The sequence below is a fragment of the Seriola lalandi genome, unplaced genomic scaffold, assembly GCF_002814215.2.
Source record: "Seriola lalandi dorsalis isolate HSWRI2012SDOR001 ecotype SW California unplaced genomic scaffold, Sedor1 jcf7180002054337, whole genome shotgun sequence".
Taxonomy (NCBI): Eukaryota; Metazoa; Chordata; class Actinopteri; order Carangiformes; family Carangidae; genus Seriola; species Seriola lalandi.
Window position 1 is genome coordinate 1236792 of NW_019524890.1, and position 19495 is coordinate 1256286.

The 19495-nt window shown below is 37.3% G+C and overlaps 1 protein-coding gene across 1 annotated transcript; it reads right to left on the bottom strand.

The window, feature by feature from the left end:
* Window positions 1-235: 235 nt before the first annotated feature.
* vsig8a (V-set and immunoglobulin domain containing 8a) lies at window positions 236-17548 on the bottom strand. The gene is made up of 7 exons (XM_023407511.2): window positions 17424-17548; window positions 15156-15331; window positions 13313-13517; window positions 10335-10487; window positions 9159-9281; window positions 7110-7251; window positions 236-779 (listed from the first exon to the last, which is right to left on the bottom strand). The coding sequence occupies exons 1-7, from the start codon at window positions 17524-17526 to the stop codon at window positions 569-571; spliced, it is 1113 nt and encodes a 370-aa protein (XP_023263279.1). The 5' UTR covers window positions 17527-17548; the 3' UTR covers window positions 236-568.
* Between the last annotated feature and the right edge of the window lie 1947 nt (window positions 17549-19495).

Consider the following 19495-nt stretch of genomic DNA (forward strand, 5'->3'; position numbering starts at 1 on the left):
GGGAGGGGGTCTAGTCGCTGTTTATGTAGTGGACAAAAAACCCATTGCATGTGGCTATTGATATGTCAACTCCTGTCAGTAAATCCTCGAAAAAATACGTACTTCATTGTGTACATTTTTTTGAAAGGTTGAGTATTTCCAAATGAGGTCTATCATGAAATAAATATTTCTCTTTTGTTTTAAAACTGAGTGAATTTTTTAATCTTTCAGTGCAAATGATAAGAATACAGTTCATTTCAGTTTGGAGTTAATGAAAATAAGATATTAGTCTTTGTCATAATGAGTTTTTTTTAATTTTATACATTTTGAAGATCTGTTTCTGCACACACAGTGACATCTCCCTGCATGTTGGATAAATAATGGCAATGCTTACATTATCTAGCAATAGAAGAAGAACACTTCTTATAAAAGGAAGTAACATGAATAGTGTTATCATTAAATCATCACACTGCACAGCTTCCAGTTCAGTTAATTAAACTCTGCAGAAATGTTGTTGCTCCACATATCCAGTTTCAAACATTTCAGTGGGAGCTAATGCTTCTCAGTTCATCTCTGTTGTTGGTGACTGTCACACTGCGTAGCCATACTTGCTGTCATATTCTACTGGTGTGCATTTGACTGGTGTACAGCTGTTGCTCGAGTGGGGGTGTGCACATCCTTTGTTGAAAAAGCTCCCTTCGGTCCCACCCACCTGACAGTAAGTCACCTGTGGGTGCTGATTGGTGCTCCGGCTCGTGTGGCGACTGACCGGGCGGCTCTCAGGAGGCGGAACATCCTCCCTGTTTGATAGGAGCAGAGCAGAGAGACAAAAAACGACAACATAAGAGAATTTTACCTAAGAAGAAATTATGTCAGTTCAGTCATTTGAATTCAGGGAATTGGTGTTTGATACAGGATTTTTATTGAACTTGGCTGAGTTCATGCTAATTATTAAGGTTGTGAATACTCAAATCATTAAGTCACAAGTTTAACAAAATAGAGAAATTTCCAAGAACAACAGATAAAAACTCACAGGGATATGAAAAGAGAAAAAAAGAGGGAAAAGCTGGATACATATTCTCACAATTGTAGAAGCTAGAAACTGTTTTCTTAACACATGAGTTAAAGGTCCAATATTGTTTTCCCGCATTGAATTGTGATTTCCATGTCTTTCTTGATTATAAAGGTCTAGGTTCTATGTTAATACTGGGAAAGTGCTCAGTCCAGCCTGTGCTCAGAAACTGAGCCTTAAAACCAGCCATCAGGACTTCTGTAAGTTTGTGATGTCACAACTATACAGTCACCGCCCTCAGCCATGCCCCCTGCAGCGAATCAGAATATGTTCTGATTGGCTCACCGATTTGTTGTTACTAGAGCTCCAGAGAGAAGCCTGAGAGAGGAGATTTACATTAAGATGTTTTTTTGGTTCTTAAAACCACAAACATGGATATCAAAACTTCAAATCTAAAAGTCTAAATAGTCTAATAGTCTAGTCTCTAAAAGTCTAAAATAAGGGACCTTTAAAAGATTGATTATCAAGTGACTAACCATCTATTCATTGTTTTAGCACAACTTACTTTCACTGTACATCCATGAAGGTGGTATTTTCTATGACAGATAACTGAGAACAAAGTAGTTTTGGTTGACTTTTGTGCGTTTTAATCCATATTAATCCACAGTGGATACACAGTATTTACTGAGTGAAATAGTCTTGCCCATAGGTGAAGTCTTTGTTAAGTTGAAGGCTCCTCCCAAGAGTTCCTACTCTCACGGAGACCCTGCTTTCACTGCATTTCTTCTACTGAAGGATAAAATCACTCTGGTGCTGGTTTCAACCAGCAAACACTGACAAGAGGCAGAAAGTACTTCCCTCGTCAACACCGCTGCCAACATTCAAGCTTAAAAGCTACTTTGCATTCTGCATTTATGTAACTTTGCAGTACCAGCTGGGATCTTCTCCTCTGTCAAAGGAAACACCCGCACAACTAATCGACTTTGGCATTTTCTACTCCTGTGGAGTCAGTGGAGGCCAAGGACTCAGATTTTTGCTGGTAAAAGGAATAAATTTGCTTTGGTTAAGCTGAAATGGGAAACAATGTGCCTCAAGTCTTTGAGGCTGTGATTCCTGGCTGGGTATGTGTGCGTGTGTGTGTGTGTGTTGCCATGCAACAAGACTGAACTGTTGCAAACAAGAAATTGAACAAACCAAAGTAAATCAAATTAAACATCAATTGTCTAGTTTTTCTAACCTTTCAAACTTGTTTTGTTCTGGAAGCTATTTGCCTTATCTTTTTACAGAAGTTTGTTCTGAAATTAATTAACCTGCAGACAAATTTAACTGCAAGTATTTTTAATGGCTGTGACTTTATATTGATTCAGACACTGCCGACGTAAGCTAGTGAAGTCTTACCCCAGATCTACAGGAGATGCTAGACATCACTACGTTTGATCTACACCGACTTCAACCTCTATCATGCTGTAATCAGCTTTACAGTCAGGAGCACAGATGGTGGTCGGATCGGTTGTGACATTTTTCAAAATGGAGGTGAAGCTGTTTGATGTAATGGACAAGTTATGCATGTCAAAAAAGTAGAGACAGTTCAAAATTGCTGCCCTTTACAGTTTACACTTAAAAGCTGTTGATATCATATCGATCTACCAGTCTGCCTGTCGTGTATGTTAACGCTTTGTTTCTACATTAGCGTTCAATATTGCATTTAAAGCTCTTGATGCAAAGCTTGAGTCTGATTTTTTTCACTGTATTCATGTATTTTTTCCGGTGCAGAGAATAGAGTACTTGAACTGGTATAATGCTCTGTGTGACTCATCCCTGAACTTTTCTATCTGCAGTGTTTACCTTGAAAAGTCTGGGAAGTGACAGATGTGAGAGGCACTATTGTTGCGTGGCTCAGATTGGTATGCTTTTCCAACTCTCCCTTATGAGCCTTTCTCAACAATGTCATGTTCATGTGAAGAGAGTTTAACTCCTGTATGTCACTGATATGGAGAAGCCCGTATCAGGATTGTGGCTTGAAGTGCTTCTCTGTCCTCCCACACTGACACTGCTCCCATATCGACATCTACTTTGAAAGGATGTGGGCTGTTTTCAACTTCATATGAACCACAACTCCAAAATTTTTTGATAGACATTGTTTATGTGCAAAAGGAGAAATCCTCTCAGCGATGTCAGGACTGGAGGTCAGTCGAAAAACATTGCCCCTTGAGCAGCTCAATATTGTACATGCTATTCACTGATTTACGTCATGAGAGGACCAACAAAGAGCCTGAACCAGGGCTTTCTGTTTGAAGCTAAGTGCACCACGCTACCTGTTTCAACTGGTTGCATAGTTTGCACTCTTCCAGAGAGATCTCAACTAAAGTAGTGTTGCTCAATAGCTTATAAACCTACAAGTGAGAATAAAATGTGAAATATTGGATACTCACAAACATGGATTGTAGAGTTTTGTCCCTGAATTAGATGTCCACCACTTGTAAACTGTGTTCTTATCAAATGATTTGAAGCAGAAAAAGGGTAATTTGCCATTTGATAATAGTCATCCCATTTTATCCGTAGCCCGTTTTGAGAACTTTGAAACTTAAAAGTCGTGTTAGAAAAGAAACATCACGGCAAGAACTTAATCTGCTTTTTTTTATTGTCTCAAACAAATAGCTACAATGAGAACATTTTATTGCCAGAAAGGATTTAGATTGAAATAATGAATGTCCTCGTATCCACTATGGTGGAAGCAGTCAGCTTAGTTACCTTAAGTAAACCAACCACCATGCTGTACATAAAAGGAAAGCAAATGAAGTCATTATCTTTAGTGTGTTCAAATTTAAGCCACTAAAGTAGCAAGACCAAACGAGCATACAGCTATGATAGCAGTCAAGTAGCAGTGGTGCTTTGAGCTAAAGGCTACCATCAGCATGCTAACATTCTTACAATGACAATGCTAGCATGCTGATGTTGCTTAGGTAATTTTTACTATGTTCACCATTAGTTTAAATCTAGTGTGACAAAGCCATCTAACATGAATGAATATTTTTCATTGCCCTACTGTTTGTAATATGTCATATGATCTTTGTAACATGATTTATGCTTAGGTTTGTTTGATTTGTTGCAGTGCTTCCTTGCTATTGCTGTATTTGGAATATGAGTGCACCTATTGGCTACATTGTGCTTGACTCTCTTATACAGCTCACCTATGCTTCATTGTAACACTGTTGCCCGTTTGCACACCGATGAAGAGTGGCTGCCTGAAACGACCATGCGATGCATTAACACACAATTTAAGTGGAGCGCTGTGCTACTCTTGATTTTTGATCTTTTCCTTTGAGGATTCAGCACGCACCTATACAAACTGGGTTTGAAAGACTCATGACCTAATCTATCCTTCAAAGGCAGCCACCTGAGTTACTGTAATTGCTGTTTGCCAGCATGTACTCTTGGGTTCAAACCAAACACAACCATCACACACTTTTTCAAACAGACGTTTTCCCTGGACCTTCACAATGATGAAACAGATTGAGTTATCAAAGCACTAAAATAGCATTAAGTCTTAAAGTCATGTTTTTGTTTTGGACTGTTTTCATTTTATTTTATTTCATTCTACTTATAAATACATTAATACATTTTAAATGTTGTTGTAATGTATTCCTTTTCCTTATGTAAAGCACCTCAACTAGAATACTTGAGTTTTATAGAATACTGTTTGACCTCAGCAAATGTTTTTTTTTAAAACAACAACAAAGTACATCTAGGCATGAAATCTGTTGATCTCTACTATTTTATTCTGAGAGGTATGTAAACATTTGAAGGTGGCCTTGACTGACACTGATATGCATTCCTGAAATTGTTTTTTTTTGCACAAGCCTGTATATATTCACAGGGCAGAGGGCAAACTGTGCTGCCAGCCTTATATGAAAGTAAAATTGAAAAATTCCACTTGAGAAAAGACAGTTTGTCACAACATACTTATGTAACTGCTAGATTTTTCTCATGCTGTAGAAACATACTTTGTGTGTGTGTGTGTGTGTGTGGTAGCATAACTGTTGTTTGCAGACTCTGCTGTTTGGGGAAACATTACATTTAAACTCTTCTTTTGAATTTGTGCAGAAGAGTCTGTGAAGAGCAGGGTTTGAACTCCAAACCAGACAAAATAGGACTATTTGTTCTTGTTTATATGGTTCATTTACTCAAAAGAGGGTTTCCTGCTAAGACAGTAACTCAGCTTTTTAACTCTCATACCTCAAACTAATTCTCACTTTCTTAACAAAATGAACAACAGCAGTCATTTTCTTTTTTTTCTTTCTCTCTGACAACTCCTACGAATTCCAAATGTGGGGTCTGTTATAAAAAAAGCAGAACGTGAGATGTTTCTATTTACATTTGTGCAATAGTGCACAATAAAATTGCAAGAATGCAATGTATGAGAAGGCAGAGAGAGTAAAACCTGTGTGTCTCATTGGAGTAAAGTGTCAGTTGTTGCCATGTTTCCTATTGATGCAACAAGGTGATCATGAATTGTTCTGCATTTTGGGAAATGCATTATTATTGGAGTTAGACGAAAACCACTCTCATATCTTTTCGTGAAATATAAAGCTAAGCCGCCATTTAGCTTAGCTTAGTTAGCATGTCTCTGTTCAACTAACAAACTATGACTACTAGCACCTCTAGAGTCAATGCGTTGTATCTCATTTGTTAATTTCGTAGAAAAAACAAAGTGTAGAAACACAATGCACTATTTAATGGGGGTTTAATGTGTCTGACTGTTTCTTTGCCAGGCACAGCAACTCCTTGAGTCTCTGCTGAAAAAGAAAAAAAATTGTGAGGCACATAACCCCAATAAAATGGTAGATAGTAATTTTACGCTTTTTGTGCACAGACAAGGAATGACGGTTCATGAGCTTTAGAGGTGCTAGCAGCTAAGTGTTTCCCTTTGTTTCAAGTATTTATGCTAAGCTAAGCTAAATATCCCCTAGCTTTGGCTTCATATTTAATGGGCATATATGATATCGATCTTCTCATCTAACTCTGGCAGAAAGCAAATAACATTATTTTCCATGTCAATCTTTTCCTTTAACACATAATTGGATTTAAATGCAGTATGTCCACTATGTTTAATTGTATGTACTGAAAGCTGAGTACAAACTTTAATTTAAATGACATACATAAACAGTATATGAATGCTGCAAGCCTGAGACAAGAACCCCCAGGAGGGTTTGTTGACACTAGAAAGCTTCTTGTGTTTCCAACTCTAAAGAGAGATGGAGACGATCAACAAGAAGAAAGGGTTTGTAACTTTTAATGAATCCCACTCACTCTCGACTTTCAGTGGAAGTGTACGCCAGAACTGATGTATACTTACAATGTCAGCAATTATATTTGCATCAATATATCTGAAGAAAATCAGTTTGCTTTTGCACTCTTCACATAAAACCCCAGATTTTCTTCAGGATTTCATTAAATTGTTCTGCACAACGAGATGCTTCGTATTAGACTGCAGATGACGCTCTCTGCATAATTAAATGGTGGAGAGATTGTGCACATGGCAAAATAAAATGAAATCATAACATTTGGAGGAGCCCTGTCTAAGGGGTCTAGAATTGAAACGTTTCTTTTTTCCATTTCTATTCATGTTGTATTTACATATTTCTCTGCTGATTTTAACTCAAGTCTAGGATTTTGTTTCTATTCGTTACCAAATGGCTTTGAAGTGTGTTGTTTTGTATCCTGTAATGCACATTCATAATTGCCTCTGTCTTTTAAAGTTCAGTTGTTGATGTCGTGCTTTTGATGATGGTTCTTATTCTTTTTTTTTTATTTTGTGTCTCATGAAGCCGAAAACATCTTATTATCCCTACTTTATGCATATATAAAAATCTGCAGTGCACATAATATCCAAACATTCATAACCTTTAAAATAAGCTAACAAGACTACTCAACACTAACAAAGGCAGAAATTTCTTACTCATGGGATTTTTTGGAGATAAAGGAGGACCAGGAGAAACTTGCCAGACCGAATGTGTGGATTTGTTCTTTCCTTTCAGCAGCACAGTAATCTAACTATCAAGCTGCCAGCATCTTTATAAGTCTGCCCTGCTGCCTCTGCTACAGTGCTGTACAGTACCTGATCTCATTGGAGAACTCCTTGTCATTGTGATATCTGCTGTTCAGCTTCCAGTAAAGAAGTCCGATTATTACCAGCAGGATGATGAGGAGGAGCAGAGAGCCCACGACGGTGCCGACTATCACAGCTGCTCTGTTTGGAGCTGGAAAATCAGTATGAATAACAAGGAATTATTTCAAAAGCTCTGTGATAGAAAAGAAGTGTGAAGAAACCATTGTACTGTTTATTGTCCAGTGTAGTAATTCCTAACTCTCCTGGCTTATGACTCTCTAAAGTTAAATAATGTCTTCTCACAACCCCTCAGTACAGGTTGTATTGTCTTTACCCACTGAAAATCATTCACCACCAAAAAGTTTTTTTTTTCTTTTTCTGTCTTTTAAAACACAACCTTGTTTTACAGGAATAGTTCAACATTTTGGGAAAATATCCTTATTTGCTTTCTTGCCAAGACTTAGATGAGAAGATCATCTGCGCACTACATTTGAAATGCCAGTGGACTGCTAGCTAAGCTAACAAGCTTTGTTAGCTTACAAACAAAGCCAACAAAGCTTTGCTAACAAAGACCAAAAATTGAATTATATCTACCCTAGCTCTGTCCTGATGTAACAAAATTAAATAAAGCCAACTAATTAACACATTATATCTCATTTGTTAGTTGTTATCCATACAAACATCAGAGTGTCAAAACATCACATTGTGTTTTTTACAGGAGGTTATTAAATTTTTCAATTGGAGCAGTAACTTCCTACACATTATCTGGACAGCAGCCCGACTAGTTTTTGGCCTTTCACATTTAGCCTACCTCTAGGCAAAAAGCAAAATAGCATATTTCTGAAAATGTCTGTATTCATTCGCTATTGCAATAGTTCTTAGGCATTCTTTAGCAGAAATGTAAAAATATGAAGATACATCCAGTTTTCACTGGATAGAGATATGTGAGCAGCTCAGCCAAATAATGACAAAAACACAATGTTTTCTACTCAGACTTTCATTTTTTAAATGTTTCAAAATATATGTTTCAAATAATTAACCAATTTATCACAAGAAACACATCAAACATCCTAGAAAAGTAATATATATATATATAAAAACTTCTTCTTATTCTATATATTCTCATTAATCATCTTGCAAATTCTTTGTGAGCGTTTTTCTGAGCCTCAGGGCTGGAACCTCTGTTCTAGGATGGCACACTGCACTTGAAATGAAAATGAATGGTTCCCTGCCTAAAGCCAAAAATCTGAGCACTGAGACTTTGAGTTATGGACTCGACAAGATGTAAGACGGAGGTCTGCTCCACAGATCAGGAGGCACACAAAGACAAACTCATTTTATGGATCCACAGAATGCAGTGCGCTTGTTTGAGTCTGAGTCCAGGGATGATTTATTCTATAATGGTATGCTGAATCACTGACTGTACTCCCTAATGCTGCTCTCACAGTCACCAGATTCATTCCCCTGTGAGACAGCTCTGGTATGTCTTCTGGTTTCTGGTCTTGTTCAGAGCTGTTCACAGGTATTACTGTACATGGACTGTCCTCCTTTAAGGGAGTTTTATTTTAAATTTGCACACTCTTGTCAACTAATCAAAGCTGATGAGGTGCTTTTAATCAGCCTTTTTTTCATATTTCATTCACGCCTGCTAAAGCTGTTAAAGACTGTCGACACACAAATCATTGCAGCATTACTCATGAGTGTGTAATGCTGAAATGATTACTCTGACAAAGTGAAATGATGACAAGTGGATGGCTAAAAACTTCTGTGAATAAAGTTACTTTTTGCCATTGACTGTGACCTCATGTCTAAACGACATAATAAGGATGATTCACCGATGTTACTGAGCAGTGTGATTAAAACCTGCAGTGTTTCTGTGTGTGTGTGTGTGTGTGTGTGTGTGTGTGAGAAGTGGAGCAATGAAGAGATTGTGGCACAACTACAAAGAGAGACGACTTAAGAGGATGAAATCTAGGTCTTTCACGACCACGTGAGTGTGTCATGCATGATGTTTGTCAACAGCAGCCATTCTGCGCGGGGGTGTGTGCATTCCCTTACGTTTATTCGCTCTCAGGTTGATCTTGCAGTGTTCGGCTCCAACAGCATTGTTCACCTCACAACGGTAGATTCCTGCAAAGCTCTGCGAGTGGTTGCTGATTTTCAGCTCCCCAGTCACACTGTCTGAGAGAGAGAGAGAGGCATGCACAAGCATAGATTAACACATGCAGTACACGTTGCGCATACAAGAGCCTGAAATGAAATAAACAGTAGGTGGGTTTTTCTACATGAAGAATAATTTAATGGGGTTATTTATACTTTTTCTCTGATTGATGATGGGGAACATGAGTGGCTGGTGGTGATTGTCGCTTGATGAAAGCTTTGGTCATCGTTGTATTTATAATACGCCCTCTGAGCAGTGCTACGTCTGCAGGGCAGTTTGGAGGCTACAGTGAGTTGCATCGTCGCTATCGAAAAGCGACGAGACGTGCATGCTAACTTCATTTAAAGAAAATATGTGATAGAGACAAGAGTTAACATTAACGCTGATTTCCATCAATCGAGACAGCTCTTGGCGAGTGAAGGAATGAAGTTTGATACTGAACTCGCAAAATTTATTCTAGACTAGTAAGTAAGCAGCTGTTAATGCTAACACTGGCTATGTAGCCATTAAAAAACTTACAAATAGCTCCTTTAAGGCTTTTTCAAGCTTGTTGTTTTTGGTATTTTATGATTTTTCATGAAAATATGTAGATTTGTTTGTGTTCACATAGATTTTCACCCATTATGTCTGCAGGCAGCCAAAACTACATGTGTTTTCCATTGCAGGAGGACACCAATCAATGCAGTATACAGTAAATGACGTCGAGAACATCTCAGGAAATAAGAAGAAATCAAAAAGCTGCTATTGATGCTCCTTGCAATGGAGTTCTGCAAATCATTATTTCCTGATGATATTTTCTATTATTCTGGATGGTTTTCATTTGAATAATGAGAATAAATGATGATCCCCTTCTCTTTGAAAATAAAAATAATAAGCACATACTGTACATTGGAAAAGAAGAAGATGTTCATTGAGTATTGCTCACACAGAATCAAATACAGAACCACACATCTCCAGCCCACAGCCCAACACACAGACACACACACAAACACATGCACACACACACACACCTACACATACATGTTCTCTTTGATGTGTAGTAGCATTGTGACGTCAGCAGAGGTCACACTTACTCTGTGTGGCTGTAGCAGGGACGGGGCCTGCGCTTTCCCTCCTCCACGTGTATTTTAAGGGAGTGGAGCCTTTTGCAGACTGGCAGTGCAGCGCCACAGCCTCGCCAACCAGCTCCCCTCCCTCCACCCAGCACTTAGGCGCAGACGGCTTCACTAAAACCATACAACAAATGGATAAATTTTATGCTGTCATTTCCATCCTGTTTCTTAAAAACAAAAAAAAAAACACTACAGCTTAATAGCTTCAGGATGGAATAGGAGGAACATTGTGATGCTTGGAAAAAACGGAATTTACACCATATAAGATAAGTGAAAAAAACAATTTGAGGCATCTTAAAATGAATGCCTTCGTCATCATCATTGTTATGGGATGAATGCTTGATGGGGGATGAATGCTTGATGAGTTCATGATGACTGAGCTTAAACCCAACACTGTTCTGAAAGGGTGAAAAAGGATAGAAACTGGTATTGATTAAGGTGAGGTTGATTAACATTAAAAGATTTGAAGGTCGTTTCCCCTGCAACATTTCACACATTTGAGTGTGGTCATCTCAATGTGTAAAAGTAAAGTAGAAGGAACACAAAGAAATCCAACCATCCAGTCATTCACACATTTTCATTACCACTTATCCTGTTCAGGATCATACAAACAGCCCGGTCTATAAAACCACTTTCAGTTTGCTGTCAGCATGAAAACAGCTGTTGGCTGTTGGCTGCCGTATGAGGCTTTTGGTATGGATAATTATTTAACAAGGTGCTTGTTTCATCTCATACAGCTTTTGTATCAAGCCGAGTGTTAAAAGTCAGTGTGAGAGTAGAGAACTAAGAAATAATTTAGCTCTAACAAGTCAGTTGTCCCTCTGATTATGCAAAATAAATGCATCAGTTGATCAAAAAATCTGTTTCGTCTAGGAAATGATTTGTTGAACAAGCTCCAAAGTCGAGGCCTCCAGCACTGGACGCTTGTAAACCTGCTGAAACTGAGCTCGATGAAGGTGATTTAGGCTAAGGGTTTTATTTTTGGATATAATTGGCCACATTAGGCTGTTTGGGTCATTTTAAAGTGAAACAAACATTAAATCAGTCATCAGACGTGTCCACATAATTATTATTATTATTTTTTTTGAACTATTTCTGTTCCAAGCAGCCTCGTATAATATTAACCTTAATAAAAATTAAATTCTGGAGACTTACTGGTATAAAAGTCCTGAAAAAATGAACAAAAAGGACAAGCCCATACAGAAGTGTAATATATGACATATATGTCCCTATATCCAGAGTGATGATGTCATATATGTCACCTATATGGTGATATATTATTATCACATATGTACATCTTCTGGATATATGGAGATAAAAGTTTATTCAAACTTGTATATGTACATATATAAAAAATATATTATATGATGATTTTTTTATATGGTATAACATGTGACAAAATATATTTACCATATGAATTAAAAAAAAAAAAAAATCCCATTTTAGGAAAATAGTCTCAGACTTTTGGGACTAACTTTATATAATATCAACATATAGCCTATTGACAGGCTTTGGGGTAGATAGACTTTTTTGTAACATATGTCGCCAATATAAGTATGCACACATAAACATACATATTTGTATCGGCTAGACATTTATGTCCATTTTTGAAATTGTTCCAAGTTCTAATAGGTTTTATGTGTCATTTTTACATACATATTTGTATTTCATATGTACATATATTCAATATATATATATTCAAATATATATATATATATACATGACATTTGCATAAGGGTTTCATGTGCAGTACTGTATCTTTTGTTAATCAAATTACAGTAATTGATTAAGTTCAGTGAAGTTATAGAGAAATAAAAATCAGAGCTCTGATTACCTGCAGCTTTGACTGAACATAAAATGAGTTGCTTTAAGAAAACTTACTACAAAGCTCTAAACTCCCCCTTTAAAACTATATATTCTGAGGGACCACATTTCCATCCTTGTAGTTTCAACAGAATACATTTTTTTAACGGAGTCTGATATTTGCTCAATCGTGAAACATCACTGTAGGAACTTATTTGATACAGTATTCAGGATTAAAGTCATAATAAATAAATCTGCCAATGAGGTGACCTTCTTCCACCCGAGCTACTACTCAGGCTCTTCAAACAAAGTGAGTTGGACTAGAATCAAGTAAAGTACTTTACTTCTCTGGCAAATCCTAGGACTGAAGACACAAAAAATGGTTCTAATTGAAGTGTTATTTCAAATTACTATCACCTTTTTCAGTCTCTCATCAACTGCTTATCCTGTATCGGTTTCAGTCTCAGACAAAGACATCTTACAGTTCATTCCTTCAGTTAATTCATCTAATCGCTGTGGTCAAAACTGTGACCACAGCTTCCTCTGTCAAGGCCTCCATCTCTGTCTGCTCAGCGAGAGGTGGGAAACTGTTAAACAGGAATAAAAATAGCAAAGGTAGAGTTTTGGTTGATGTGTCTTTGTAATGTATTGTTCCAAGTCATGTAGAGCTTTAGTCTTTTTCAGAATGAATGGGTTAAGCACTAGAGAAAATTGCACCATTTGACCTAAAATTAAGGAGCAATTTCTCGTTAAATAATATTTCTTTTACAGAACAAAAGCTTGACTGTCAAAAGTCTTTTATAACTGTAGACACTGAGAAAACCATTATCTGAGTTTTTGCTGACATCTATGCGACCTTTAACAAAACTGACCTCCACAAACCACTAATGAGTATATTCCATATATATTGCAGTAATCTTGTAGTAGTCTTAAAAGATAAAACCATACCTGATAGGAGGTACCCTGAAATTTTCTTTTGCAAACTGCAATAGGCATCCCACAATATCAAAAGTAAATTGTGCAGCTGCTTTTCCCATAAAACCAAACAATAACACAGCTGTCAGACGTGATGGCCATATATAAGGCAGTCAGGTGACATGTGTTAACCCCAGCATTCGACCCAAGCCCGGTCTTACCCATTACCACCAGTGACACCTTGCGCATGTCGACTCCAGGTGATTTCTTCACTTTACACTGGTATGTCGCACTGTGTGCAGGTGACAGCAGAGCGATTGAGAGTGAGGCGTCACCCATCGAGGGGTCGGGAGCAGTGAAGCTGAACCCTTTTGCCAGAGCGTGGTTCCCATGGAGATATTTAGTGCCGCTGCTATAGGACATCAACTGAGGGGAAAATAATGAAAAAAAGAAATCTGAGCAACAAATGACCGTGAATGACACTTATTAGAGATGCATTACTTTACAAATGACTAAATGCAATGGTAAAGAGGTGCCAAACCCATCGAGAATTACCACCAACTCTGCAGTTCTACTGAAAGTTTTGGTCTCTTTTAGCTCATTGTTTTGATTTTTTGGCACATTTACTGTGCAGTTCAGCCTCCCAACATGTCAACCTTGTTTCCAGCAGCAACAAGCAGCTGTCTTCAGTAAACAAGCTCTGGTAATCATACTGTACACTACCCACTCAGCACCAAAAAGCAGAGCTGGTGAAGAATGTGTAATATAGAGACATTACAGACAGTATATAGTGGACTAACATAGATCAGGAGTGCAGACATACAGCCCCAGATGAATGCTAATGTTGCTGTCTCACTGGAACGATAATGTTTTTTCCTGTCTGCTGGATTTTGTAAATAGCTAATTATCTGCTAACAATCTGCTAGTGATATGACAGCTAAGTTTTGAGTTTTTCTGCCCTCTAGTGGCCAAAAATATATGAAGGCAGCTTTTAAGTTTGCAGTGGGTAAACATTTTTTATTTGTCTACAGTAAAGAATTGAAAAGGAAAGTGCTGTTCAAGTATTCAATTTGCACAAGAACCAGTCATTTATATTGGTCACTTGTCTACAACAGCCCCTGGTCAATCCTTATAAATGTTCTCTTCCTGAGGGCAGAGATGAGGAGGAAAAAAACCTCCTTGCAAGTCTCCAACACTGATGACTTATTTAATTTAAAAGGCAAATGGGATAAACAACTAATTCCTGTGAAATTAAGAAGGTGGTTGGACTTCATCCACACTCCAGTCTCCTGGACTGAATTCTGATTTAGACTAATAGAGGCACAAGCACGTCACATGGGGTTAAGAATTTGCAATGTGGTGTGAAATCTGAATGGATTAGATGTTTTAGAGATGCTTAGAGACTGAGGTTGTATAGTGGTTTCTAGCCTTTATGTTAATCTAGTTGTTTTGCCTTTCTTCTGGACCTACAGAGTCTTTTTTAGTCAGTGCACAGCAGGTTAACTGAAAATACAAAAATACATTAATACATCTTACATTTACTTTTACTCATACGGCAGACGACCTACAAGTGAGAAACAACACTGAGGCTTCAGTGCAGTAGGAGACCTTGAAGGAAGTACTGAGTACTAAATCTGTTCAATAAGGCAAAGTGCAAGGAGATCAGGTAAAGAAGTGCACCGAAAGTGCAGAGTAAGTGCCAGTTAGGCATATTACTGTTAGGGGTGTGAGGAGAGGATGTGCTCCAGGAAGAGATGAGTCTTGAAGAGATCTTTTTAAGATAGAGTGGAATGCCCCAGCTCTAATAGCATATATGTCTTCAGCATATATGAAGAATACAGTTCCAAGAATAAATGAAAAGTTAGATCTTTTCTTTCTAGTTTTTTATATTTTCTGTACAATTAGCACCAAATTGAATAAAATCCTTGAATAATATTTTTTGGGAAATTGTTGGTACCTAGAACATGATTGCAAGTTGATGAATTCTGCTTTATAATCCACATATATGAGACACTAAAAATAGATTTATAGTATGATTTGCATCATTCTTGTTCAGCTTCTTACCATCTGATCTTTCTGTGTGGTGTCTGGACTGAGCACAGACCATTCGATGTCAAGTTCTCCGGTGTCAAGGGTGCCCGGCGTGTACCTGCAGCCCAATGTCACGCCCTCTCCCTCAGCCACCTGGATGGTCTGTGGGCCCGTAGACGTCACCTGCATCCCTCGTGCACACCTCAACTCTTCAGAAATTCAGACAAGTCTTTAAAATTAATCACAGTCACATATCGGCTGTTTCTTAATCCCTGCTTTTAATCCTCAAGGATAAGTATTATTTTTATACATTCACTGAATCACAGTGCGTGGTTTCCATGCACACAGTTTTTATGGATAGGTTTAATATTAATTCAGATTCTTTTTCAAAGGATGCCTAACTAAGAAAGCAATAAAAAACACAAACATAGCAGCTGTAGCCAAATTCCACTCAGGAATATATAAGGGATTTAGAGGAATGATATTAGGAGCTTTTTAAGACCCATTTCATACAGTGCTTATAATGCAAAAAGAGCTCAATAAGCTGCACTTCAAATAATAAAAAAATAAAAAAATAGAGTCAGAGGTTAAATGTGTGCTGAACAGTTTTTGTTCTTCAGGCTCTGTGCTTCAGTGCATTCAGTTTGAAATAAAATAATGGACACTACATTAAAGAGCCAAGCTTTAATTTGATTCGGTTTACATCAATATTGAATGAACTATGTGTGAAATAGCGCCCTTTTTATCACGGAGTGCCCCAATTGCGAGGGTTCAAAAGTAATTGGACACCTGGCTGCTGAATGTTTCATAGGCAGCCGTGCATCTTTTCAACGTTAGGTCATGGACAAAAGAATTCACACGTGCCTCAGAGCTGATTGAGAGCTGTCATTTAGAGCAGTCTGTCAATACGAGGAGTAAATAGATGACCAGAGTGAAGAAGATAATGTGTCTGAAAATGTACATATCAAAGGTAGTTAGTTTTGACTAAAATCAACAGTTGGGTATGGAAACTAAAAGCAGGGAAACTAGAGAATGGTAAACAAGCTGGGGAACTGTGGAGCACCAGGAAAATCATTTGCATGGTGAAGAAAAATCCCTTTATGACAGCACTGCGAGTCACACATGCTCTAGAGGATGTGGGTGCCTGGTGGACATGTTTCCTTGTCAACGATCAAGTGGAGGCTTTGTGACCTCAACCTCAGAGGATTCACCACAATATGCAGACTCCTGCTAAGCGTCAAGAACAGAAAGGCCAGGCAGGAGTTCACGGAAACATATGAAAATAAACAAGTACATTTCTAGAACAAAGGCCTACGGGGGACTGATGAAACAGAAATACAAATAATGGAAAGAGGGAAGGGTGGAGAGAGAACAGGAAGAGCTTGTGACCCAAAACCACCACCTTGTCTGTCAAACAAGGTTGCTGGTTCTCTCTCAACATGCACACTGGCATATTGATGATCTCACAACTGACGGAAGCAACAGGAAATGCATCAAAAATCATCGGATGACATTTCATCATCCATCCATAAAGATTTGGGCCAATGCACTTTTCAGGGTGAGGAGGTGGAATATCTTTGACTGATAGAGTCAGTCACCTGATCAATCTGATTGAGCTGCAGTCCACCTGCTGAAGACCAGACTAAAGACAGAGATCACACAACAAGCATGTGCTGAAGGTGGCTGCAGTGAAGGGAGAGCATCACCAGGGAAGATAAGTGTCTGCTGATGTCTATGGGTAGAAGACTTTAGACAGTCATTGACTGCAAAGGACATTACATAAAGTATTCAATTGAAGATGATTTTATCTGACTTTATGTGTATCTTCAATATTTTCAATAACTGTTATATATATATATATATTAGTTTTAGAAGCATATTGTACAGTAAAAGAAAAGTCATTAAACCGTGCAGGGCATTCATTCCAGATACATAACACATAAAAAAAATATACATGTGTCATATTAAATGTGCATTTGAATTAAAAGCCACAACCTCAAGAGAAAAGGAAAAACATATGGGCTCAAATCTCGGGAGTCAACAACAGTCATCTGGAGGCATAATCTCAAAGCCTGATTGGATGGACTGTGAGCACCATAGTAACACATGCACTATGTCATACCACTGAGGCCTAAAGCTCAGCAGAGATGAGACATGAAGCTGATGATCATTTGTACTTACTCAATGCCAGTGTCATGAAATACAGTGGAGTAGTTTAGTAGATAACACAGAGAATAGACAGTGTTGACTGTATGGCTGTGTTGTCTTGTGTTTTTGAGCTCATGTGTTTGTTATTCTTACCTGTGCTCAAGAGAGTGGCAGTGCATAACAAGAAGCAAGATAGCCAGGGCAGGCAGTTGAGGGAGGAAAATGACTTCCAGTGACTGCAGCTTTGTCTCAACATCGTTATCCTGGTCCAGATGAAATTAACTACAGCAAGTGGTCAAAAACAGAAAGAGAGTGCATGTGTAACATGTGCTTTCAACTCAAGGCCGGCCAAAGGCATAAGTCAACTAAACGGCTGCTTAGGACCCCCGCAGCCACCAAGGGGCCCCGAAGTGCGCTTCAAATGCCCCACGAAACCTTATATCTATATATATATATCTATATATATAGATATATATATATATATATATAGATATATATAGATATATATATATATATATATATATATATATATATATATGTATAGGTATATATATATATGCCTTACTATATTATGATTTTTTATGACTTACGATACTATGACGTTATTATGACATTTTATGCCTTACTAAACTATGATGTTTTTATGACATTTTATGGCTTAATATACTATGAAATAGTATATAAGTATCCTATGCCGTTTTTATGCCTTACTATATTATGACGTTTTTATGATGTTTAATGCCTTACTATACTGTGATCTTTTTACGACATTTTATGCCTTAGTATACTATGATTTTTTATGACATTTTATGCTTTGCTATACAAATATGTTTTTATGCCTTACAATACTGTGTCTTTTTTATGACATTTTATGCCTTACTACACTATGTTGTTTTTATGCATTAATGTAATATGACGTTATTATGACATTTTATGCCTTACTAAACTATGATGTTTTATGACGTTTTATGGCTTAATATACTGTGATGTTTTTATGACATTTTATGCCTTACTATATTATAATGTTTTTATGACATTTTATGCCTTTCTAGACAGTGACATTCTTATGCCTTACAATAGTATGATGTTTTGTATTCCTTAGTATACTGTGACGTTTTTATGACATTTTATGCCATTCTGTACTATGACGTTTTCATGCCTTATTATACTGTGACTTTTTTATGCCTTACTATATAAGGCATAAATGGTCATAAAAACGTCATAGTATGGTAAGGAATGAAACGACATAGTATAATAAGGCATAAAAATGCCAAAAAACGAAATAGTCCAGTATGGCATAAAATGTCAAAAATACATCGTAGTATATAAAGGCATAAATGGTCATAAAAACGTAATAGTATGGTAGGGAATGAAACGACATAGTATAATAAGGCATAAAAATGCCAAAAAACGTCATAGTATAGTATGTTATAAAAATGCCTAAAAACGACATAGTATAGTCTGGCATAAAATGTCAAAAATTCATAATAGTACAGTAAGGCATAAATTGCCATAAAAATGTCATAGTATGGTAAGGAATGAAACGACATAGTATAATAAGGCATGAAAATGCCAAAAAACGTCATAGTATAGTATGTTATAAAAGTGCCTAAAAACGACATAGTATAGTCTGGCATAAAATGTCAAAAATAAATCGTAGTATATTAAGGCATAAATGGTCATAAAAATGTAATAGTATGGTAGGGAATGAAACGACATAGTATAATAAGGCATAAAAATGCCAAAAAACGTCATAGTATAGTATGTTATAAAAATGCCATAGTATAGTATGGCATAAAATGTCAAAAATACATCATAGTATATTAAGGCATAAATGGTCATAAAAACGTCATAGTATGGTAAGGAATGAAACGACATAGTATAATAAGGCATAAAAATGCCAAAAAACGTCATAGTATAGTATGTTAAAAAAATGCCTAAAAACGACATAGTATATCTTTTTTTAAAAGTATTTTTATTCCTTTATTGGACAGTATAGGGGAGAGAGACAGGAAACGTGGAGGCAGAAAGAAAGGGATTGACATGCAGCGAAAGGCCGTCCGATGAGGGATTCGAACAGGGGGTGGCTGCAGCGAGGATTGTAGCCTCTACACATGGGGCGCCTACTTAGACCACTATGCCACAGGACTCCGCTATATGATAGTATATTAAGCCATAAATAATTATAAAAACGTAATAGTATGGTAGGGAATGAAAGAACATAG